This window comes from Hyaena hyaena, unplaced genomic scaffold, assembly GCF_003009895.1.
Source record: "Hyaena hyaena isolate Hyena2069 unplaced genomic scaffold, ASM300989v1 scaffold_708, whole genome shotgun sequence".
Classification (NCBI taxonomy): domain Eukaryota; kingdom Metazoa; phylum Chordata; class Mammalia; order Carnivora; family Hyaenidae; genus Hyaena; species Hyaena hyaena.
The window spans coordinates 613,082-639,877 of record NW_024081341.1 but is presented as its reverse complement, the minus strand read 5'-3'; the positions used below and the strand labels follow the sequence as shown (position 1 = coordinate 639,877).

At 41.4% G+C, this 26,796-nt stretch overlaps 1 protein-coding gene across 4 annotated transcripts in view; it reads left to right on the top strand.

The window, feature by feature from the left end:
- The window catches only part of JHY (junctional cadherin complex regulator), a 59,863-nt gene that overhangs the window by 3,776 nt on the left and 29,291 nt on the right, over nucleotides 1-26,796 (top strand). For all 4 annotated transcript variants that reach the window (XR_005525628.1, XR_005525627.1, XM_039217688.1 and 1 more), the window contains exon 3: nucleotides 11,898-12,417. Coding sequence is in view for 2 of the 4 variants with exons in the window: in XM_039217688.1 (XP_039073619.1) it covers nucleotides 11,898-12,417 (520 nt within the window). In the remaining 2 variants the exon portion in view is untranslated. The remainder of the gene's footprint in view (nucleotides 1-11,897; nucleotides 12,418-26,796) is intronic.

Genomic DNA, 26,796 nt, shown 5'->3' with positions numbered 1-26,796 from the left:
ATCACTCAGTTTTAATGAAAATATGAATTTTATGACACAGTATGGAAGAAGTTAAAAGCTATTGATTAGAAAAGAGGTTTTCATGGGGTGACGCGTGTGGTCTGACACAGATGGTCTGGGTTCAAATTCTGCAACTTACTAGCTGTGTAACTTGGCCAAGTCCACCTAATCCCTCTGCACCTCCATGCCATCATCAATGACATGGGATAAAAATAGTTCCTTCACTGAGTTTTGAGGCAAAAATCAATCAATATATACACAGAGTATGTAGAATGAAGCTCTGAGTTATGTAGGTATTAGGGGTTTTTTTCCCCAATGGGTAAAATATATTGAAGAAAGTTTATAGAAGGCCTAGAACTTGGGCAGGCAGGGTTTTGGAAAGAAGGTAAAATTTGGCATCAGAATCGGAGTGAACGTGTGACAGGTTAAAGCCCCACTTGTTGGCAGAGGAACATAGAGAAAGAAGACGGCATAGGGCCCTGATTATAGGGGCTGTAGTGAGTGCCACCAGCCCACACCCCAGACAGGGCATTGAACACAGAACCCACCAACCTACCCAGCAGGCGGCCTGGGTTGGGTACACCAGGGGGAGAGAATATAGGTTCTTGGGGACACCTGGGAGACAAAGCCATGTGTAAGGAAGATTATCCTGCACCAGATGCATCGTGAATTAGAGGGTAAACTCATGATGGGTAAAGAAACTACCCAATAGTAATAATTACAGCAGTGACAAAAATATCTCTTTTTAAAGGCCTCTTCAATTTTTTTTAACATTTGTTCATTTTTGAGAGAGAGAGAGTATGCAAGTGGGGAAGGGACAGAGAGAGAGGGAGACAGAGAATGAGAAGCAGGCTCCAGGCTCTGAGCTGTGAGCACAGAGCGCAACACAGTGCTCGAACCCACGAACCGTGAGATCATGACCTGGGCCGAAGCCGGACGCTTAACTGACTGAGCCACCCAGGCGCCCCTAATTTCTTGTAATTCTCATTGTCATCCTGCAAGAAAATGCTGCTATTCCCATGTTATGGATAAGGAAAATGAGGTGAACAGAGAACAAGTAACTTGTTGGACATCATAGTGCTATGGGAGCAGGTTTGTGGTTTTGTTCTTGATGTTGATTTAAATTTCAACAAAATTCTGGGGCACCTGGGTGGCTCAGTCGGTTAAGCATCTGACTCTTGATTTCAGCTCAGATTCTTGAGATTGAGGCTGGTGTTGTGGAGCCTGCTTGGAATTCTCTCCCACCCCTTTCTGCCCTACCTCCACTCATGCTCTCACACTCTCTCTCTCAAAATAAAGAAAGATTAAAAAAATAAAATGATAAAATCCTAATCTACAGATTAACCCTTATTGCCATATATGTGTGTCATATTTTTTTTAAAGACCTAAACTGTTACAGATAAAGTTTCCTTATTCCCCTTCTCAAACCCATTCCCCCATCTGCCTCCTCATAGATAACAAATATGCACACTTCTGTGGATATATATCCTCCTTAGCAAACTTCTACTCATTTACTGCATAGATAATTTATCATTAGAGGAGAATGAGAAAGAGAATATGGGTTGACAGGGCTCACTGACATATTAGATATGGCGACTGAAGGAAGAAGAGAGGCCTAAGGTTACTATAAGATTTCCATAACAATAGCCAGCATTTACAGAATGTTTATCATGAGCCCATCACTGTGCTAAACACTTTATGTGTATTATCTCATTTAATCTGTATGGCAACCCTCTTAGGAGATGCTATCGTGATCCCCATTTTCAAGGCTACACACAGGCTTAAAGGGATTGTATTATATACGTTTATTACATCAAGTGAGTGGTAGAGAAGAAAACTCACTCAGTCTGACTTTGTGCCTTAAGCCATGTTTTTATCATAGCTCTGATGTGAGAGTCAGAATCTCCTAGGTAATAAATGGTAGTAGTTTTATTGTTTTTTTTTTTTCTTCCAGAAATGAGGGCATTGGAAAGGACAGATCTTTTGCAGTAGATAGGCATTCTTGTCTGTACTTTTACAAGGGAGAAACCAAAGCAAGAATCCATTAAGTGACCTCATTCCCCCAATGTTGAGTTTTCCCTCTTTTGGGTCCAGCACTCAGGGAGCAAACCTTGCCCCCTTGATCTTTACCCAAGGACAATGTAAACGCCACTCAATAGATTTCAAAATAAAGACTCCTACTTATAGAAATCAAAATTATGGTCAGGGCCTTTGTCTTCTGATTCAGGGAGCCATAAAGATTGATGTTTTTCATGGACTGATTTTATTTAGAAATCTTAAATGACAGACTGTCATCCTCGGAGTTAGAATGGCTTTTAGCCCTAGTAATTGTTTGGCGGTGTAGTGTACATGGAACATTAGGAGGGCCAGTTCTCCGCTACAAAGGAAAACAGGACTCAAGCATTTAGCCAAATAATGCCTCAAAAATATCATTCAGGTTAGTTACTGGGCTTTTTCACTTTAGTCCTGGAAACCTTTCCTCTGTGCATTTGTTGCTTGCCTCTGGGTAGTTAGCTAGCCATGAATGGACGAATTGATCCCAGGCTCTCACTATGAAATTCAAGTAGGCTTTCATTTTTGCAAGGTAGATGGTATTCTGGGAATTGTAGTTCAAAACAATTAGTCAAAGCCTTGCCTTAAAACCATGAAAAAATCTCTTTCTTCTTGCTGTTATAAGCAACAATTTTAAAAGCTGCCTGACAAATCACTTGAGCCCTACTCTTCTGTTTTGATGTTACCAGGACCTCCTCAAAGCAATTACTTTCTTGTATCTCACCAAAGTCAAGCCATAGTTCAATGTATATGGATTAGAGAAAACCTTTTACTTAATGGAAATTGGAGCAGCATTGACTACGGTGAATGAATCAAGAGTGGAGAAAGGATCTCCACGTGATAATCCTTAAACCCCACTCCACAACTAGCCATAGGAAACTCGTGCTGGCAAAGAAAGAGATCAATGTAATTCTTAGAGCATTAGAAATAACCTCTTCAGTCCTGGGGCCTCTGAAACCTTGTATGTTTAAAAAAAAATTAGGGGGCAGCGGTACTGTGCCTAGCATATGTGTTTAATAAGAATACTTAAATGTAATTAGCTACCGTTTGTAGAACTATTGCTTTATATACACTATCTCATTTATCCTTACAAGAGCCTCGTAGGCATTATTATCCCCATTTTGCAGATAAGGAACCAAGGTTTTGACAGTCATGTAGGTATCTGGAGTTTTGACGTGGCAGAGCCAGAAACTGAACTGAATGAAAGCTCTCCTAACCGACGCCGGATCCTCTAATTATAAGTTAGATAGGTGATCAGGGCAGACCTGATAAAGGATTCCATTTTACTATCTAGCAAAAATTAAAGTTGTAACAATCTCGATATGGATTAAATGGAGGCCAGAGTAAATATGCATGTGAGGTTGTACATTTTGGTAAAGTAATACACATGTTTCTCAAGGATACTGTGCCTTTGCAACAAATAAACATTGATTGTATTTTGCTTTGGGCAGCAGGGTCATCGTAGCCTATATGCCTCAGCATCTCTCCTGGGAAACAGAAATATTTTCATTAATTAAAGATTATAGGTGTCTTTTGCATAGCCTGGGAACGATAGCCTTCACCAAAGATCCCATGTTCTAATAAACCACCTTGTACCAGAAATTATTGGGTAGGAAACAGGCACAAGGAGGAATTTTTTTTTGATGTTTATTTTTGAGAGAGAGATTGCGGGGGAGCGGCAGAGAGAGAGAGGGAGACCCAGAATCCGAAGCAGGCTCCAGGCTCTGAACTGTCAGCACAGAGCCTGATGTGGGGCTCAAATTCACGTGCTGGGAGATCATGACCTGAGCCAGAGTCAGATGCTTAACCAACTGAGCCACCCAGGTGCCACACAATCAGAAATTCTTGAACTATAATTCTGAAAATGGTCTAAAAGTAAGAAAGGGACTTAGTAAGAATAATCTGCATATTTATCGTTCTGTGGTGGTATAGGATTTTCCTCTCAAATACTTGCGCACATGTTATTCCTGATTAATAATACAAGAATCAAGTGGAAGGCTTAGAGCAGTGCTGAAGAACCAAAACAGTGGGTAAAGAGAGACTTAGTACTGAGCAAAACTCAGCATTTCATTTCCAAATGTCCTAGGCTGATTTGTAGAACACACTGGAAATCTTAAGTTGGGGGCAGACTTTCTCTCACAGGCAGTGTAGAGATTTGTTTTGTTTTGTTTTGTTTTTTTGCACTGGTTAGGAGAGTTAGAATGACACCTGAGGGCACACTGAACATGCTAATATTAGTAGGGACATTGAGAGAGCTTCCGGGAGCCCACATTCATCCCTGCTGGTCTCTAGAAACATTCATCCATGTTGATTTTTATTGACTTTATTAGATAGATTTCCAACTTGAGGCCATTGGTTGGCCAACCATTTCAAATACATTGCACTATCTCTTTCCTCTAGGGTTCCACACAGTATTGGGGGAAAGAGCTACTAGCCTTTTTGTTGTTTATTTCTGATCACATGGGAAGGGTTGTACCAGAAGAAGTGATTTTTTGTTATAGGTATTAGTCATTTCTGTTTTCTCCTCACCCATTTGCTCACAAACTCTGCTGGAGTTAGACCCTGGCGCACTCTTCAGGGCAGGCACGGCACCATCAGAATGGATGAACCGTCAGAGACGGAAGTAAGGTGTGTGTGTGTGGGCATAGATTGTGTCTATTAAAGGCAGAGTCCCTGCCAGAAGAGCTAACGCTGCAGTGCCCTCAGAGATACCTGCCAGTTCCTTTCTGGCTTGTTTCAAAATTGGGATGCTTACTGTGTTAAATTAGTAAATAGCAAGTTCAAAACCTCACAAAGTAGGATTTAAATTTATATCACCTACAATCCTGTGAGTTTATAGAGACAATCAAGTGGATTATAACCAAGTTACTAAAGGAATAGCTTAATCCGTGGCCTTTATTGTGTTCATTTTATTTCCACTCCTGACAAGTGTGATAATATAGAAAGCTTTCATTACTCTACATTTTGAATATATTGAAATTAAAATGTTTTTTCCAATTTTTTTATTGTTTATTTTTGAGACCGAGAGAGAGAGAGAAAGGGTGGGAGGGAGGAACGGGCAGAGAGAGAGGGAGACAGGATCCAAAGCAGGCTCCTCACTGACAGCAGAAAGCCCAATGCAGGGCTTGAACTCACAAACCATGAGATGCTATGAACCATGAAATCATGACCTGAGGCAAAGTTGGACGCTTAATCAACTAAGCCGCCCAGCCACCCCTCCAATTCTTATATACATTGCTGAGTTTAGCACGATGGATGCAATCCAATTAATAAAAGTAGATTCTTTGAGCCACAGGGCTCTTAAAGCACAGCCTACTTTCCCTATTGTCCAAGGGACGAACCCAAGATCTCGGGTGGTGAAGAGATTCACCCAAGTGCACCCAGGCAGTCAGTGGCAAAATCTGGACTGGGACCCATGTTTCAAGACCTGTCCCTTCCACTGCTCTTCTCATGACACACAGCCCCTTGCAGGTACAGCACTGTCAATATCTGGCATATAAAAGTGAGGAGAATTCTAGCAAGCGTAAGCACCTAGAAATTTTATAAATCTAAGACTCTGCTTCTTAGCCAGCGTTTCTGGAGCATAGAAAGAATATCCAAGACCTCCATGGAAAATTCCTAGCATGAGCACTGTAACTGTCTGTGAGGAATTGTGTTTTTAAGTGCTGGACATACAGTATTTCCCTTGTGAAGATGTAGGCTTTGTTTCATGCAAGATGATAGAAGTGAATTTACATTGCAATTACGAACATGCACTCTTTAGAGCATTAGTTTTCCTTTAAATCACAGACTGCCCTTGAATCAAGGCTGAACGTGGGGCAAATATCTAGTTATTTTGCAGCCATAAATCTGTTGTCGACAAAGAAGGGACCTTGGTTGGAATTATCCAAATTGTATAATTGCTGTAAATAAAATTCACTCAGTAACCATCCAATCCCTTCTCTTCGGTGTATTTCTGTAGATAGTCTTTGGCCTTCAGTTCATTAAAGCAACTTTGTTCCATTAAAATGTTTAATTTTTTTAGTGGAATGCCTACATTAAATGAAATTTCCCGAATTGTAAACAACCTACTTGAAGTACATCAGTATATTTGTGGAACCATTTTATTTCAGACTTACAGAAGTGATTTTTTAATCCTTTGGATTTATTTCATTTGATTTACTTAAAAGCCATTGATTAAAAGATTAAGATGAGCCTAGAATTCAGAAATCCTTGGCAGTCATTGTCCATTTTATAGTTCCTCCAAGCAGCATTAAAAACTTTACACTTAAACAAAAATTGAATTTGCTGTTCATATGCATAAAAGATTTAATGGCATATAAATTGGGAATAATTGTTCTGTTTAAAAGGATTAAATTAAACCTAAATCAATAATAACATGTGCAGTTTCAATTTAACTGCCTACTTAAAATAAAGTGGCAAATAAATAACTGCTAAATGATTAATAGCAGTGCTTTTATTCACCTCCTCAACAGGCAAAATGGCCAGTTATTGAATATTTTATTATGAGTGCAAAGGATGTTAATTGTACTAGAAACATGCTCTAATTTTAGTAGTTTTTTTGATTGAAGGCTATACTGCATATGAGGCCCTTCATTAAATGGAGATTTGATTTTATTTTGTTTGGAGTACAGTAAGTCCTCGAATATGGTCCATTAAAGCCAGCAAATATCATGGCGGATGCAGATGAGGCTACCCTCCCCTGCCTCTCTGCATCCGTGCCTTACCTAGGCATCTGAGAGGAGACCTTGCATCTGTTGTCTGCACAGTAACAAAAGAGTTGTGTACCCATTGTCTGTGTAACCTTTCTATCAAATGGGGAGGAAAGAAGAGCATGTTTTGTGTGCAGATGATTACCGATGAAGAAGTACTTCACACTCATTTTGTTCCCGTATGTTGACCTGGACCACGGAACATAATTGAACTTCTTAGCACCCAAGCGCAGTACAATGGGGATCTTCAGTATCATGTTCTGTTTCAACCATTAGATTTGTTTCTGTGAAGTAGTACAGCTTCCCATGCTCATGATTTGGCAAAACATAATCTTTCATTTGTTTCAACATAGAGTTTCCATCTAGAAAGGGGACTGAGGGGAGACTTTGAGACAGTTGTTGCTGGTGTAAGTGGCGCAGGGTAATTAAAGCTCTTAGAAGAGCCACATTTTCAGATTCAAATCTTCTCTGTACACATTATTAGACACAATTTGTTCAAAACCATTTATTTTTTCAGCCAAAGCAATTCATTCTTTCTGATTTGTTTCAAAACCCTACGTATTTTCTAGGTTCCACTTATAAACACCAGTCTCTCTGCAGCGTGTGATATACTTCTTACGGCCATTTAAGACCGGAAATTTGTTGAGGCCCAAAAGTATGGTTCTTTCTGAAGATCTAAAGTAATTTAATTCTCCCTGTTTTATCTTCCTACTCATCTTTCAGGAGGTTCTTAAACTACTTCAGCACACTGAGTTTTCTTAATCCCATTTCCTAAACTATAGCTCAAATAGATTGTCTATGGTGGGTAAATCATAGTAAACACACTACACACTGGATTTTTAAAGTGTTAATCCTTCAGGCCACTAAGATGCCACTTAGTGCGTCACACACAGCCTTATGCTCTGGAAATAACACAAGCCCTGGGGAGAGAAGATTCCCTAGCGATCCATCAGCAGGAAGCACAATACACATTATGTCATGGTGACTGTGACACTCAGCAAGCAAAGAACAGGGACAGAGTTCACTGACATAGGCTTTCATAGCTGGCCCTCACTGGATTCCCTGCTCTGTGTCAAGGACACAACTGCAAGCATTCTTCTATATGAATTCACTGAATCCTCTCCACAGCACTGTGAGATGGGCGCTATTGTTATCCCCATCTTACTGATGAGGAAGCTGAGACACAGAGAAGTCATTTGCCTATGCTCACACAGTAACCGGTGGCATCAGGAATTGAGTCTGGGGAGTGTGATTTTGGACCCTTGCCCTTAGATACTCTGCTGTACCATTTCTTGGAACCAAAACACTATCATTCTTCAGGCAGGAAGAGCACAACGGAGATGATGTATGACTGAGGAAGGTCTACAGCTGTGACTGTAGACATAATGCCATTATCAGCAGATGCGGGTTCAATATGATGACCACTCTGAGTGCTAGTTAGTATTACCACAGAGATGCAATCAAGGAAACCGTATCCTTCAATCCTTGAAGAGTACCTTTTTTTTTTTTTTTTAAGTAATAAGCATTCCTCAGTGCTTCTGTGCATTCCTTCTGCTTCTGCTTCTTCTGTGCATTTATCACAGGGTCATAGAACCATAGAACTGAAATGGACTTTGAGGTATCATCTAGCAACTGAATCTGGAAATAAGAGGTGAACACCTTTTCAGTGATAAGCAAGGTTATGCCCCCCCCCATTTTAAATACCCATAATATGCTGCATTTCTGTCTTCATCAAATTTATTACATGATTGTGAGAGCTGAATCTTTCTAGCAGGTACAATCTACCAGCTTGCTCACCACGCTTCGATGCCTAAACACCTGGGGAGCCGCTCAGCATGTATGTGACTAATTCACCAACTCACATAAGGCCAACCTTACTCCATCACCGCCCATGGGCAGAGCTGCACAGTACAGGCCTACGACTCTGTGGACAGGAGCCACGGCAGACTGCCAGGGTCCCTGTCCCGGCTCCCCCACGTGTTTGCTCTGTGACCTTGGGAAAGTTACATAAGCTCTCTGAGCTTCAGCTTATCTATTAAATGGAAAGAGTCATAGTACTTCCCCTCACAGGGTTGTTCTAAGGAAAAAAACTAGAGGTTCACTGTGAGCGTTCCCTAATTGACTCACAATATGTGCTGTCTTCTCAAAGTCGGCACGTCGTATCCCACCCTGACCAAGTAGCAGAGCAGATCCCCAAAGTGATGTGACATGTTTCATGGTGGCCAGAGCCTGCTTCAAGGAGTGCAAAGAAGGGGACTATCTATTAGGAAACCAAACATATACACAACCTCTGTAGATAATCCCTTCCCAAAACTCATCACTCAGCCTCTCCAAAAGTATTCATGTCTAACACCTTTGTTCTCTAATTATTTTTGCTCAGTGAAGGCCAGACTCTCAAGTTCACTGAGGCAGTCCAGGTTCCTTCACAGAGTTCACAAAGCCTTTCAAGACCTCACCTCTGCTTCATCCTGAGCTCTCCTCCACCTGCCCTCCTCCCACTATCCACTGCATCTGTACAGAGTCTGTTCATGGAAAGGACCACGTTCTCTCTCCTCTCTGCTCCGTTTTACGTGCTCTTCCCTCAGCCCGGGATATACTCACTGTCCTTCACAGCCTTAGGTCTTGGGTAAGCCATCACTTCCTTCAGAAAGCTTCCCTCAGCTTCCAAGATGGGATTGGATGTCCCTCATAAGCTCAAAGGGCCATGCCCCTCATCAGGACACTTACCACTGCTACTATAAACTGTTTGTTTCCTGGTCTGTATTCCCCACAAGGTAGGGAGCCTGCCACTGTATCCTGAGGTCAGTAAGTGCTCAGTAAATATCTGTGCTTTGCTCACAGAATGAGGGAATGTGAAATTCAGTGAAATAAGGCAAATGAATGAACAAGGAGAGTTCAATTTATGTTTTCCTTTCAATATGTATTGGATATGGGGAAACAGCACCCTTCTTCATTTAAAAAACTTCATGTCTTTATTGAAGATTATATGATTATATTGAAGATATAATCGAGGTACCCCTTAATCTTTTCTTCCCTAAACCACCACAGATGAGCCCTATGTTTAACTCATTACAAGATAAGCCCTGACATCATTCACTAATTTGGTTCAATGCAGGAAGGTTTTCTGACTGTTTAGACTATATTTTGATATACTGTTGGGTTTTTAAAAATTAATATCTGATCCTACATTTGTGTTGATTCGAGTATTTTTGAGGCCCAGTTATTTAAGAAACATTCGTTAACTCCTCTGTCCATAGCACAGGATGGAGTTCAAGGGCAGAGGTTAGGGAAGGAACGAAGATCCTTATTCCCTGTTGTCCAGAATGTTAACTAGGTCAAGAGGCAAAGTCACCATAGTGAAAGGTGAAAATAAGCACAAATACAAAACATTAATTATGACATACTGTCACATCTTGATGCTTATGCAACCCTGAGAAGTAAACAGAATATAGTTTATCCCTACTTACACACCAGAGAACCTGGCTCAGAGATGACAAGATTTAATACACAGATGGGTAATGACAGACCCAGAACTGGAACCCAGGTCTGCCCAATACTGAGTCCAGATTGTGCCCTGCTGAACCACTGTGTGGCTCCACTACCTGCCCAAAGAGACCCAGGGAGCCAGGTGAAAGGCAAAGCCAAACCACAGTGAGTTCACGTGACAAGACATCACCCAGCAGAAAGGCCCTCCTCAAAGCCCCAGAGGCAGGTGACCCCGGGGTGCTTAGGGGTGGGCTGAGATGCACAACCTGATGTCTGACCTGCCGACATGTGTGCACAACCTCCCTGCAGGCATTTTGCTGAAAGAGCGTATCATTTCTCTCCCCTGGGTGGAGAAGGAAGAGCCCACTTTAAGAAGTTCTCCATCTTCAAAATGACTGCTTAGCAAGACATGGGAGTTTTGTCTTTTTGCTCCAATTTTTGCTTTATATCGAATCAAAAGAAATGTAGGTCCACATTAAGAGAAGTAAATTAGCAGTAGGGGCACCATTAGTTTGTTTACCCAGCATAGAATTACATCCTCTGTAAACGGGAATATCAAGTAGCATAAAAAGCCTAGGTGATTTACATTTTCTTTTTGATTAGAGGATTGCAACTACTATACTCAAGGAAGGAAAATCTCTCCCATTTAGCTTTTGAAGATCAAAGGGGCCATTGAATATACCATATTACCAGCATTTTTTTTCTTTCTTGGTTAAGACCAGGAGGTGCTTTACAAATTGAGATTGTCATGAGGAAAAGGGAAGACTTTATTGGGGGTCATATGCATTGATTATGGACTAGTCTGTGTCCCTAAGGTAGGACCATATGTTTAACCTTTGGCTGAAACAGGGCCGTCCTACAGCTTAAAGAACATGTTGACCTGTCTGCTGTTTTGTGTGCACCGATCGGACCAACAAAAAGAATATGAACTAAGAATGAGTTCTGATTCTAAACATTTGGGGGAATCTTTCTATAGCGCATCTGATCAAACTGACAAAGACAAAATGAAAAGTAAAATCGCTTTACAAGAGGATGGACCTATGCAGGTATTCAATTGAGATGAATCTTGCTTATCACCAGGCAAAACATGACATCGATTTTATCTTCATTAGCTGAAGTACTTAAGGTGTGGATAACAGCATCCCTTACACCAGTGACTCACTGACATTTGTTTTTCAGCTGTTTATCTGGCATTTATATTTTTTATTCCATAATTTAATGAGCTGGGATAATTAAGACCTTTTTTGTCCTAATGTATAGCATGTTAGCCTAACCTGAGCCTCTACTATCTATATGTCTTGAACATATAGATAGTAAAAGAATGGCTCACTAGGTTAAGCATCTAACTCCTGATTTTGGCTCAGGGCATGATCTCGCGGTGTGTGAGATGGAGCCCAACATTGGGCTCTGCACATAGAGCCCAGAGCCAGTTTGGGATTCTTTCTCCTCTGTCCCCTCTTTCTCTACCCCTCCCACAAAGGTGCACTCTCTCCCCCTCTTTCTCAAAATAAGTAAACACTAAAAACAAATAAAAAAGACAATAAAAGGAAAATTGTAGGAGAAAGATTTAAGTATGATAATCGACTAAATATAATGAGTAAATACATTTTGATGAAAGACTTGACATCTCCTTTCTGCTTTGGGCAGCCAACAGCCTGTGGAGGATAAATATTCAGACCTCCGATACGACCCAAACTGGAAGAATAAGAAAGAGGAGGGGATGTTCTTGACTGTGGAAGGCCTGCCAGAGTCTGTAGACAGCTCTACTGAAAATCTGACTTCGGATCCACTATACCCCTCCAAAGAGACATCCATGGAACTCTCAGGGGGAAAAGGGGAACAGAAGAGGAGCCCACAGAGCGTTGCCTCCTTACTTGGCAGTGAATTTTTAAGCCCAAACTATGAGCGTGGCACCCATCGCGGCCAGCCATCTTCAGAACTGAGCGACAGTGATCTGGGGGACAAGTCCAGCAAGCTCTCTCAGTACTTGAAGAGTTCAAGTTCACATAATGAGGTTTTTCTGCCAGGATCACGTGGCCCTCGGCGAAGAAAGTCCAAACAATATTTTGTGGAAAAAAACAAGCTGACTTTGGGATTACCTACTCCTAAAACAGACTCTTATCTTCAGCTTCACAATAAAAAAAGGGGGGAAATTCTCTTGGAACAGGTATGTAAGTGCTACTTAATCTCTTCCCAGCATGAGACTGGAATTTGCCTTTGTTTGAAATGGCTGGAGACCATTTCCTTTGAGATGATGTCATTGCAACCACATGGCTGAGTAAAACAAATGCCCTTGCTCTTCTTTAAGGAATCAGAGGAATTATTCCACTAATTCTTAAGAGCAAAAGCAAAGCCATCAATGGCTTACAGTACTATAATTCAATTATTATATCCAAAATATCTCCATTCAAGGAAACATAGAATTAAAAAAAAAATTTTTTTTTAATGTTTATATTTGAGGGAGAGAGACGGAGAGGGGTAGACAGAGAGGGAGACACAGAATCTGAGGCAGGCTCCAGGCTCTGAGCTGTCAGCACAGGGCTCAACTCGGGGATTGAACTCATGAGTTGTGAGATCATGACCTGAGCTGAAGTCAGAGGCTTAATCTACTGAGCCACCCAGCGCCGCCCCCCCCGCCCGACACAGAATCTTTTTAAACTGCTTATGCCATTGGATAAAATAGAGGACTAAACATGTGATTCCCTGTGCTGGTTGCCTTTGTTTCCACTACAGCACTGGTTTTCAACCCTCTTAAATGACCCAATACATTGGAGGTGACATGACAAACTCATGTCAATAACAGCAACTCACATACACCAGTTATTCTCAACTTAGATTTTATATACATATTGGGTGTAGTGGTAGAGGGGCAGGATACAACATGTGGTTGTTTGGTTGTCATTTTTAATTATCCAGGTGATTATCCAGGTGATTCTATTACCTTTCCAACCATGATTGAAAATCACTACACCATCCTTTATTCTGTGCAAATGATATAATTAAACCTTAGTTTCTCCATCTATAAAACTGGAACAATAAATGCCCTTCCTTTCTCATCTGATCATTTCTAGAGTAAATTCTATCCCAGATGATGGATTCAAAATCTATTTCATGGGCACTCATAAAGATCCTATTAGCCCACTTCCTGGCAGATAATGGCTGTGGACATAAGAAAAAAAGGTCTGGGGTGCCTGGGTGGTTCAGTTGGTTAAGCATCCGACTTCAGCTCAGGTCATGATCTCACAGCTTGTGAGTTGGAGCCCCACATTGGGCTCTGTGTTGACAGCTGAGAGTCTGGAGCCTGCTTCGGATTCTGTTTCTCCCCCTCTCTCTGCCCCTACCACGCTTGTGTGTGCATGCACGCTCGTGCGCGCGCGCTCTCTCTCTCTCTCAAACATAAACATTTTTAAAAAAAACTTAAGAAAGAAAAGAAGGGCTGGATCAGTATATCCACCATCCTTATTGGGGAAACAACTTGAAACTCATTATCTACTAATGTGGAATCATTTTCAAATAAGAAGGAAAGGTACTATATTAAATGAGGATGCCCTTAAACTCATTCCAAATTCAAATTGGTATTATTTAAAGTGCTATAACCTGTTCTAACCTCTAGGGATTTCTTTCTCTCTCTCTCTCTCTCTCTCTCTTTTTTTTTTTTTTGATAGAACAGGAGAGATGAGGTAGATGAACATTTGTAATTTTCCCTTAATTCAGAAAATCCTTTTATAGTCTTAAAGGATTATGGTCACATCCTTGCCTTTGTAACTAACAATAAAACAAAGGAATGGATGTAGTATATTCAGCTGAATTATCAAAACAAACACTTAGCCAAATTCAAACAATTTTGACCCAATTTTATATGTTAACATAATTTTCATAAAGTTTATGTGTAATTTTGAATTTTGCTTGGTTGCCCATTAAAAAATATAAATTTGGGGCACCTGGGTAGCTCAGTTGGTTAAACGTCCAACTTTGGCTCAAATTATGATTCTGTGGTTCATGAGTTCAAACCCCACTTCAGGCTCTGTGCTGACAGCTCAGAGGCCGGAGCCTGCTTCGGCTTCTGTGTCTCCCTCTCTCTCTGCCCTTCCCCCACTTGCACGCACGCGTGTGTGTGTGTGTGTGTGTGTGTGTGCGCGCGCGCACATGCACACACTCTCTCTCAAAAATAAACGCTTAAAATTTTTTTTTAATTTAAACGTAAATTCAACAGTTCATATCTGTGAAAAATGTTTAGCCAGTAATTTCTCCCAGACTAGAACAACATTTTTCACTTATTTTCAAATGTGTTTGTGCTCAAAAGAAGCCAATCTAGGAGAGACAAATAACGAAGCCAAAGGAAACAGTCATATTTTTTTTTATTTTTTTAAAAATTATTTTTTTTTATTTATTTTTATTTTTTTATTTTTATTTTTTTTACAAATAATTTATTGTCAAATTAGTTTCCACATAACACTCAGTGCTCATCCCCACAAGTGTCCTCCTCCATGCCCATCCCCCCTCCCCCCCACATCCATCAGTCCTCAGTTTTTGTCAGCATTCAAGAGTCTCTCATGGTTTGCCCCTCTCCCTTTCCCCCACCATTTCCACCCTTCTTCTCCCCCTTGTTCCTCCGTCAAGTTCCTCCTAATCCTCCTATATGTGCAAACATATGATATTTGTCCTTCTCTGCCTGACTTATTTCGCTCAGCATAACACCCTCAAGGTCCATCCATGTTGCTACACATGGCCAGATTTCATTGTTTCTCATTGCCATGTAGTATTCCATGGTATAGATAAACCACATCTTCTTGATCCATTCATCTGTTGATGGACACTTAGGCTCTTTCCATGTTTTGGCTATTGTTGAGAGTGCTGCTATGAACATTGGGGTGCATGTGCTTCTATGCATCAGCATTTCTGTATCCCTTGGGTAAATTCCTAGCAGTGATATTGCTGGGTCATAGGGGAGTTCTATTGATAGTTTCCTTAGGAACCTCCACACTGTTTTCCAGAGGGGCTGTACCAGTTTACATTCCCACCAACAGTGTGGAAACAGTCATATTTCTAATAATAAAAGTGAAAATAGCTTTATTATATTAATATCAGCTTTAATTGCTGATTTCTTAATTGCTAATTTTTCTTAGTAGTTATAACTTAATTTATAGGCAATATTGGGGTGAGTTGACTGTCAGTGATTCCATAGCATAATTCTATGTTATGCCAGTGAGGAAACTTCAAAGCATTTTTGGCTTACTCAGTCTTTAAGCTCATGAATTAGTCTTTGTAGTGTGGCCATTGACCTTGTCCACCATTTTTTCCAGGTTTAAATGTTGAAGGGCTTATATATAATTAGAATCAAAATGGTTTCTTCTTCATTTTCCAACATATATTTCCTTTATCTTACTCCTCTATTTTTTAAAAAAGAGTAGCAACTTAAAAATACACAGGATAGAAATTAGTTTGACCTAACAGTGATATGCTATGTGTAACTTATTTTATTGAATTATAGTCGACAGCATAGAATGATGTGTGCCTTTCAAGTCATTATTTATATATGAAGCATGTGCAGGTCTTTCTGCCAGTAGAGATTATATGTTCCCTTATGGGCAAGTACTATGCTTTGTACTTTTTAAAGTATGTTTGTTCGTTTGTTTGTTTAGAGAGACAGTGTGAATAGAAGAGGGGCAGAGAGAGAGAGGGAGAGAGAGAGAATCCCATGCAGGCTCCATACTGTCAGTGCAGAGCCCAATGTGAGGCTCGAACACAGAAACTGTGAGATTATGACCTGAGCTGAAGTTGGATGCTTAACCAACTGAGCCACCCAGGTGCCCCACTTTGTACCTATTTCTAATCTTCATGGTAACGAGCCTAACAAACTGCAAGGTCTCAGTAAATATATGGGAAATGAAAACTGAATCTCATCCATCACCTCCAAACTTACTCTCTTTAGTATAAAGTTTATTCGAGGGGAAATAGAATTATTAGAGCAGTGATTAGAAAGCCTGGCTGGATATTAGATTCACCTGAGAAACTAATGATTCTTGGCTTCACCTAGACCAACTGACATCTGGGTAAGATACTGACAGCTGGTATTTTTCTTTCAAAGCTGCCTAAGCGATTCTAATATTTAGCCAAGATTGAGAATGCTTCAGCTAAAGGAGTGGTTTGGGGGCACCTGGGTGGCTCAGTCAGTTAAGCGTCTGACTCTTGATTTTGGCCAAGGTCATGATCTCACGGTTCATGAGATCAAGCCCCGCATCAGGCTCTGAGCTGAGCCTGCTTGGGATTCTCTCTCCCTCCCTCTCTCTCTACCCCCCTCTCTCTCAAACTAAATAAACATTTAAAAACAGCAACAGTGGGGGGCGCCTGGGTGGCTCAGTCGGTTAAGTGTCCGACTTCAGCTCGGGTCGTGATCTCACAGTTTGTGGGTTCGAGCCCCGCGTCGGGCTCTGTGCTAACAGCTCAGATCCTGGAGCCTGTCTTCTGATTCTGTGTCTCCCTCTCTCTCTGACCCTCCCCTGCTCATGCTGTCTCTATCTCTCCTTCAAATAAATAAATAAATAAATAAAATTTAAAAAAAAAATAAATAAAAAATAAAAAAAAAATAAAAACAGCAACAGTGGTTCCTAAACATTAGTGTGCATCAGAATCAACTGGAGGGTTTGTTCAAACAAACTTCTGGACCTAACCTAAGGTTTCTGATTTAGTAGGCATAGAATGAGTCCCAAGATTTGGAATTTTCTACATGGCTCTTGGTGATGCCACTTCTGCTATCAGGCCTCTTGAAAACCACAGATCCTTTTTCCCTCCCTCTCAAACTTTTTGAAGGCACTAATGAACCACCTAAGGATCTTGTTAAAATACATATTTTGTTCCAGTAGGTCTGGAGAGGTCCTCAAGAGTGTCCCTTTCTAACAAGTTCCCAGGTGATGTCAAGGCTGCTGGACCACACACAACACATATACAGGGTTTTTCAGAGGCCCAAAGTCAAAGTCATGTAAGTCAGTACCCCTAGAGCACTGATATTTTCCATGGCTGGTAGGATTGTTCTGTGGATTTGGGAGCAGGAGGGGAGAATTGGGGTTGGTAGGTTCGGATTAAGCAGCATCTATCTGGAAGGTTTTCATATTTGAAAATCTATTTCCTCCTCCTAATTTCTTTTAAAGAGATGACAAATGTCATACAACTAGAAATACTGAAAGGACAAATGGCATCTATTGCTAAATAAATAACTAAATGCCAATTGGCATTACACAACCAAGAAAACCAGCTTCTTAATACATCATGTTGTTGCAAGCATCCCTGCCCAGTTGAATAAGATAGGGTCTTAAGTAGTGTATTGTATTTGTGAAGACTTCATAGTAAATCTAAGGGACACCTGGGTGGTTCAGCTGGAAAAGTGCTCAACTTCGGCTCAGGTAATGATCTCACAGCTCATGAGTTTGAGCCCTGTGTCAGGCTCTGTGCTGACAGCTTGGAACCTAGAGCCTGCTTCAGATCCTGTGTCTCTCTCTCTCTCTCTGACCCTCCCTTGCTCACACTCTGTTTCTCTCTCTCTCCTTCAAAATAAATAAATAAATAAACATTAAAAAAAATTTTTAAACAAGATCAACAGTTTTTTTTTAAAATTTTTTAAATGTTTTATTTATTTCTAGGAGAGAGAGAGACAGCGTGAGCAGGGGAGGGTCAGAGAGAGAGGGAGTCACAGACTGAAACAGGCTCCAGGCTCTGAGCTGGCAGTCAGCACAGAGCCCGATGCAGTGCTCGAACCCACGAACTGCGAGATCATGACCTAAGCGAAAGTCGGACGCTTAACCGACTAAGCCACCCAGGCACCCCAAGATCAACAGTTTTTTAAAAAATAAAACTCAAAGCTGATGAAAAATAAAAGCAAGAATAATAAAGTTAGTTCTGAAAATTAAGAATCATGAGAGAATCTAGCACTACTAGATAGTGTATCATAAAGCCTCAATAATTAAATACTAGAGTAATATTTAATGCATATACAGACAGAAAAAAATGGTAGAAAGTCTAGAAACAGAGCCAAATTACATATGGGAATATAGGATATGACACTATGATTCAATAAAGCAGGATCTCAATTCAGTGAGGAAATGATGGCTTGTCCAATGAAGCAAATGGTCAGCCATCTGGGAAAAAATGAAGTCAGAGCCATACCACATATCATACAACAAGCTAAATTCCAAATGGGTCCAGGATTTAATTTAAAGAATTAAACCATGAAAATACTAGGTGGGGGGAAAAAAACACAACAATAACATTCTCCTATAACCTCAAAATGGCTCAAAATCCAAAATCTATAAAAGACTGATAAATTTGACTACATAATTATCAAAAACTTATGCAGGAAAAAAGCCTAAGAAAGTCAAAATATAAAGAACAAAGCAGAAAAATACTTCTAATTCATATCACAGATGAAACACTAATATTTTCACTATATAAAGAGCTCCTAGAAATCAAGACCAAAACTCCCAATGCAAAAATACACAAAGGCTATGAATAGATAATTCACAGAAAAGTTAGTACACATCTATGAACATGAAAACATACCTCTACCATTAGGCCTCAACCTGTAGGCCAAAACAGTATAGTCAAGTTGATGAGAGAATAGTGTAACTGATATGGAAGACAATTTGTTAATATCTATTTAAAATACAAATACATTTACTCCTTGAAAAAGTAAAGCATCATGGCTAAGAGAATAGACTTTTGAGCCAAGGTGGCACCGCCCTTGGCTCATAGCTATCTGACCCTGGGCAGGTGGCTCACCCCTATGTGCCTCAGTTTCTTCATCCTTAAAAAAGAAATAATAGTACTTTCCTCACAGAATTAAGAAGATTAAATAAATGGATTAATATGGGGCGCCTGGGTGGCTTAGTCGGTTAAGCGTCCGACTTTCGCTTAGGTCATGATCTCGCGGTTCGTGGGTTCAAGCCCCACGTCGGGCTCTGTGCTGACTGCCAGCTCAGAGCCTGGAGCCTGTTTCAGTCTGTGACTCCCTCTCTCTCTGACCCTCCCTTGCTCACGCTGTCTCTCTCTCTCTCCTAGAAATAAATAAAAAATATTAAAAAAAAATAAAATAAATGGATTAATATATGTCATGTCCTTAGATCAATGCCTGACTTATAGCAAACACTATATACGTGTTAGCAGTGATTATCATGTTTGTTTGTTTTTTTAAGTAGGCTCCATGCCCAACATGGAACCCAATGCGAGGCTTGAACTCAGGTCTGAGAACAAGACCTGAGCTGAGATCAAGAGTTGGACACTTGGGGCACCTGGGTGGCTCTGTCTGTTTAGTGTCTGACTCCTGATTTTGGCTCAGGTCATGATCTTATGGTTCGTAGCATCAAGCCCTGTATTGGGCTCTGTAATGACAGCGCAGAGCCTGCTTGGGATTCTCTCTCTCCTTCTCTCTCTGCCCCTCCCATATTTGCATTCTCTCTCAAAATAAATAAACATTTAAAAAAAGAGAGAAAGAGAGTTGGACATTTAACTGACTGAGCTACCCAGGCACACTAGCAATGACTGTTTTTATTTGACCCAACACATTCCACTCCTAAGCATTTTTCCTAGTTACAAATGTGCAGTTTTGAAATAAATCCTATACAGGATTATTCATATCAGCCTTATTTGTAATAGCAAAAGATTGGAAACCACCAAACATCTATCATTTGGGGAATGCTGAAACTATAGTACATCCATAAAGTAGGGTACATTGTAGCTGTTAACAAATAATGAGGATGTTCTCCATGACCTGCTATGGATAACTTATCAGGGTTTATTATTAAGGAAAAAGTAAAGGTGTGGAAGAATGTCACAGACAGTGTAAAAAAGTGAGGAAGTATAAAGATACACATTTTGTTTGGTACATATAAAAAACTGTGGAAGGATAGGCAGGTGGTTCATTGTACAGGGTGGACAGGGAACAGGGTGGAGCACAGCTTTTCCCTTTATATCCTTTTATAGCTCTTATTTTTTGAACCCTGCCTATGGATCCATAACACACAGCATTTTGTAGTAACCCTTGTAACTTCACACCCCCGGCTCCTCAGGGTGACCTAAATTGCATTCTCTGCATTTAAATAATGGCTCAGAACAGAACCATCAATGTGTAAACTCAATTGCTCCGCAATTTTTTTTGACACTTTTCATACATCTGTTGATTGACTGTACATTAAAATGCACTGGAAGAATCACCTTGAAATATAAGGGAAGATCTTTATCACAGGACGTGTAAAGCAAGGAACTGATATAAAAACCAACACACACTAGAGGGCACCTAAGTATCACAGTCGGCCAGTCACTGCTGGTGAATATTCAAGGCTTAACTTTTATTCATGATTTGTTCAGTGTTTGTCTGAAACTCATTAGAATTTGAGTCCATTTATGATATACTATTGAAAGAAAGTTGTGTCTTGAAAAAGGAGCTACCTTTCTATCTTGATTCCAGTGTGCCTCTGAGGACTGATAAAGGTGAAATCTAGCATGCTCAGAAAACAGCAGGAAGTGCTTTAGACACACTATTCTCTTGTCCTTCCTTGACAAGAAAGTACAGATACTTTGCAAATGCAAACAGAGAAACATTATTCAGCTGCCTATAGTCTTTAAGACAATATAAAGCCCTGTAAGAATCCACTACCCATTTTGAAGGTCAACATACATTTGTGGTTCTTGCTAAGACAGCAGGTCAGTTGGCCAACATGCCTTTAATGAGCACGAACTGTGTGTTCGGTGCTGTGCTCAGCATGTGACAGAAAACAAGGCATACAGAGCTTGGTCTTCAAGGAGCTTACCTTCCAATCATGTGACAGAGGCAAGAGACGTGTAACAAAATAATTTCAAGTGCCAATAAAAGCCTCAGAGGCTACTGAGTAACTATACTTAATAAAGTGATAAGGGGGAGCCTACCTGGGATGTTTGGGTGCTTGGGAAGGGCTCTCTGAAGAGACGTCATCCAAGTTGGGACATGGACAGACCAGAAAGGGAAAACTGGAAGCTTCAGTCTGCACCAACCTTGGTAGCGGCGTTCTCCCACAGGGGCAACAAAATGTCATGAGAGAAAAAGATAAAACCAACACAAAGCACTAGTTTGGGAGTCAGACCATCATGGCTTACATCCTGGCTCTTCAGCATCCTAGGTGGTGGCACTTCCCAGGCATCTGAGCAAGTGACTCTTTAAACCTTACCTTCTTCATCTATTATATGGGGTCGATGTCTGCCTTGGAGGCTTATTGGAAAAAAATTATACAAAGCCCCTGGCATGTTGCAGACACTCATTAAAGGGAAGCTATTATCAACACTGGGCATTCCAAAGCCAAGGCAGGGAAGGAAAGGAATGCCTCTGGGAATAGGCCCTTCTAAATAGGTTTTCTTTTTTCAGGCTACATGACTCAGAAATGAAAGGGATGGGACTTCAGGGGATAAGAAAGTAGAGCTAAAAGGATAGCATTTAAATGCCCTGCCAGCCCAGTCTACAGTAGGACTCCAGGAAGACTGTCTGCAAAGTGGGTAGGTATAGGCACACTTCATACTTGTCATCTGGTATGTCAGACTCTGACTCTCAGAGTGGTACACAAGACCCTCTCTGTGACCTAGCCCCTTCCTGCTTCAGCCTTATTATTATTATTATTATTTATTTTTTTGGTCATTCTCCCCCCTTGCATCTTTTGGAAGCTCACAGCTCTTCGAACCCAGCATCTTCCTTGTGTTTCTGGTCACGCTGATGGACGGCTATTCCTTGTCCCATTTGCTTAGGAAAACTGTACCCCCTTCTTGTGATGCAGCTCAAAGGCCTCTACCTTGTACCACAGGCTCAGGATTACTGGGATGACCAACTGTGTGACAGCCTTGTATGCTCATGTTGCCCTATATATTTATTATTGACATTTGCTTTGAGTTTAGTCTCCTACTAGATAAGATTAATATTTAAGTGATATATTGCTCTCCTTTTCCATAGTTTCAGCCTTAGGAAAACTTTTGGTTGTCTAGAAAATGAAGCTTTATCTTTAAATTATGATCATCTCTTCCTAAACATATTTGGCTAGAAACATAGAATTCTTTTCTATAAAATTCTTCCAGTTTGATGGCATGTTTGAGTCTCACCTGTTTAGACTCATATAAATGTTACTTCTACAGAGTAGGTACTCTGTATGTTCATTGATTGGTTTTATTATTTTTTTTCTTCTGCCCTGTGTGACCACAAGAGCACTTACTTACGACCGCATAATTTAAATTGAACTTTATGGGTTTTTTTTTTTCAGTATGTTGCCTAAGGCATCTTTCTGTGCACGCTGTTTAGCCCTTGGTCGGGCTAGCAATTGTGTGATCTATAGAGTGGCACTCCATTAACTCAACATGGATAAGGGATCCACGAAAAGAGAACCTTCCTGCATAACAAAAGCACACCTTTCAAAACCCAGAAGCTTCACATAAGTAATCGTGTCTCAGGACAACTTTCACAAATGTGGCTGGTGTGCCTGGCACTTCTGCACCCTCTTCCCCAGTCCGTATGGCATGGCTCTGCGGTAGGGTCGGGAGCCATGGCAGTGGGAAGAAGGATCCTCCACCTCTTTGTTAAATGCCCCAGACCGCTAGGAATCGGTGGTTATTTTTGCAGCTGTCAGTGTATCTGCTCTTCAGGGGCTTTTGGCCCCTTGGCAAGCAGACATAGTAAAGAGTCAGTACCAAGTGGTAGCTGCTAGTGGAGACATGTATGGCCCCAAAGGAACACAGAAGAAAAAGTGTCCAAGTCTGTCAGGGGAAGTCAGAGAGTGCTTCACAGAAGAGGCAATCATTAAACAGATTCTTTAAAAAGAAGTAGAAGATAGCAGGTGGCAGTGGGCAGAAAAAATACTGAGGCCAAGGGAGTGACGTGCAATGGTGTAAAAGCAGTGAGAGGAGTCAGGGGCGCCTGGGTGGCTCAGTGGGTTAAGCGTCTGGCTTCAGCTCAGGTCATGATCTCACAGTTCATGAATTCAGGCCCCACGTCAGGCTCTGTGTTGACAGCTCTGATCCTGTGTCTGCCTCTCTCTCTACCCCTCCCCGACTTGTGCTGTCTCTCAAAAATATATAAACGTTAAGAATAAATTTTTAAAAAACCATTGAGAAGATGCTGTTTAGGTAGAAGCCCACTGGTACAGTGGGAACCTCTAGGATACAGGTCAGGAATTGGTATTTGGTCAGTCAATCAAATAAAGTCACTGGGGTGCTTGGGTGTCTCAGTCAGTTAAGCATCTCACTTTTTTTTTTTTTTTTTTTTGAGACAGAGAGAGAGAGAGAGAGGAGAGAGAAACAGAGCATGAGCAGGGGGAGGGGCAGAGAGAGAGGGAGACACAGAATCCAAAAACAGGCTCCAGGCTCTGAGCTGTCAGCACAGAGCCCAATGCAGGGCTTGAACTCACAAATCATGAGATCATGACCTGAGCCAAAGTCGGGTGCACAACCGACTGAGCCACCCAAGCGCCCCAAGCATCTTACTCTTGATTTCGGCTCAGATCATGATCTCACAGTTTCATGAGTTCAAGCCCCATGTAGGGCTCTGGCCTGGCCTAGTGGAGTCTGGTTGGGATTTTCTCTCTCCCCCCCTTGCCACTGCCACTCTGCCTCTCTCAAAATAAATAAACTCTAAAAACAGTGGTTAAAGCAGCTATGAAAAATGATGATCTGAAATAGTTGATTTCCACTTAAAGTATGTAAACACACATTAATTCACCGAGGCCTCGAATCTCAGTGTGTCTGCTACCAGAGTATCACAGTGTCTTTCCTGCATCAGTTTGAGAGCTAACTGATCAAAAGCTTATACTTTTGATTTTTTAAAAGCAAATGGAAAACTTAAAAAGCCTAGGATCTAAGAACATAATCTTGGATTTTTTTTTATAACTGTTTCCCTAAACTTTTACAGCTTCCTCCCACCCTCCTTGCTATTTTGCCTTTTGCTTTCTTGGCTCATTCTAAATTATTTTACTTAGTTTTCATGAAAAATAATGACTCTGTTACACACAGGTTTCTCCAAATAATCTAATCTTCAAAAGAATTTTATAATTTTAGCAACAAGTATAATAGAAATCAACAGGTTTGCAAACAAATGTAAAAGACTGCTGGTAAGCAAACAGTTCAGCTCCTGGAGACAAAAATACCAAGGTATCCATCCTGGAGAGAAACTGGCCAGCCACAGAATTCAGCTGTGGGCATTAGTTGGGATATCTTTTTTTTTTTTTTTTAATGTTTATTTTTGAGAGCAAACGAGCAAGCAGGGGAGGGGCAGACAGAGAGGAAGACATAGAACCCGAAGCAGGCTCCAGGCTTTGAGCTGTCAGCACAGAGCCGGACACCAGGCTTGAACCCACGAACTGTGAGATCATGACCTGCGCTAAAGCTGGACGCTCAACTGACTGAGCCACCTTGGTGCCCCAGGATAATCTTAAAGAAAGACTAGAGGTGATTGCTTAGTCCAGTAAGTTCAGAAGACAAATGCTTCTGTGTTGTACAGGACTGGAATTGTGTGGATGGAAATGTAGGTATTTAGGCAGAGAAACTGGTGAGAGCTTTTCATGCAGGCTCTTGTAGGTCATTGGAAGGCAGGGACTCTCAGAATGTGGTCCCTGGAGGAGCAGCAGCAGTAGCATCACCTGGGAACTTACTAGAAGTGCAAATTATTGGGCCCCATCCCATACTTCTTGAATCAGAAACTGTAGGGTGAAGCCCAGCAATCTATTTTATATTTGTTCTTACTTTTAGAGAGAGTGCACACACAGTGGGGGAGAGGGGCAGAAGGATAGGGAAAGAGAGAATCTTAAGCAGGCTCCACATTCAGCACAAAGCCCGACATGGGGCTCCATCCCACAGCCCTGGAATCATGGCCTGAGCTGAAACCAAGAATTGGACACTCAACCCACTGAGCCACCAGGGACCACCCCCCCCCCAGCAATCAGTTTTAATAAACCCTCCAAGTGATTCTAACACATGCTCAAGTTTTAGAATGTGGTGCTAAGGAGGTATGCCTTTCCTCTACACCATGTAGAATCACTGAAGGATTTTAGTGCCGAAACAATTTGAATCCTGTGGCCATCCAGAGGTCGGACTTCCACATTCTTAGTTGTGTTATATAGAGTTCAGGCTGCTGGATAATCGAACATGAAAGCTCTCTCATGTTCTTGAAAATAGTTAATTGCTTCATTTATTTGCATATATTTATTAAGAGCTTATCATGTGTTGGGCACTGTCTTAGGTACTTAGAATACATTCCTGAACAAGAGAGAAAAATTCCAACCACCGTGGGGCTAACTTTCTAGTAGGAAGAGATGGACAGTAGACAAATAGACAAATCAGTGCAAGGGAGAGAACTAGAACAGAGAAACAGTGAGTTTGGGGGTGAGGGGAAATTACAGTTTAAAAGAGGTTATGAAGGAGGTGAGAGAGCACATGAGGCAAATATTTGAGGGAAGAGTGTTCCTGGCAGAAGGTACAGCACATGTAAAGTGTGAAGGGCCAGTGGTCCTAGGCCGAGCAAGCAAGGGAAAGGGAAAGAGGAGGCCTACTTTGCACCTGATTTTGTTGACAGTTGGCTACCTGGCTTTATCATAAACCACAAATCTAGCCAGATAAACAAGTAGATTCTATGTATTCGGGTGTCAGTGGAGAGTTCAGTGCTCAATGTGGATAGGTCTTTTCACTCAGTAATATGTACTGAGCAAGTCTGTGCCAGGCACATTCAGGGTCACCCAGCAGCCCCTGTGAGTCACCCCTGGGACTTATGGGCTAGAGGGGAAATGAGCCTAATGACCAAGGTAGGACTTGTTACAAAAGGGAAACTACCGAGTGCCAAGGCTGTGAGCTCAGGTGCATCTATTGTTAGGTAACCTCTGAGGAGTCAAGGAGGGCTTCCTGGAGAAAGTCCTATTTTGGCCAAGGCTGGAACAGGAACAGGAACAGTGAATGGGATTGGTCAGAATAAGTGAGGTGAAGAGGGGTTTCCCAGCAAAGGATGGCCTGTGCACAGACCCAGACATAATGGTGCATGTGGCCCAACCACAGAACGGAGAAAATAGGGTGTGGAAAGAGCAAAAAGCACAGGATGCAGGGCCTTACAAACTTTAAAAAAAATTTTTTTTAATGTTTTTATTTATTTCCAGGAGAGAGAGAGAGAGAGAGACAGTGTGAGCAGGGGAGGGTCAGAGAGAGAGGGAGTGACAGACTCCGAAACAGGCTCCAGGCTCTGAGCTGGCAGTTAGCACAGAGCCGGACGTGGGGCTCGAACCCACGAACCGCGAGATCATGACCTAAGCGAAAGTCGGATGCTTAACCAACTAAGCCACCCAGGTGCCCCAGGGCCTTACAAACTTTTAAAGACTAAAAGCAATGGAAAAGCGCTGAAGGTTTTTTCTTTTTAAGTTTATTTATTTTGAGAGAGAGAGAGAGAGAATGTGTAGAGGTGTGTGTGTGTGTGTGTATAAATGGCGGGGTGGCAGGGGCGGGGAGGTGGGGAGGAACAGAGAGAGAATCTCAAGCAGGCTCCGCACTGTCAGAGCAGAGCCTGGCATGG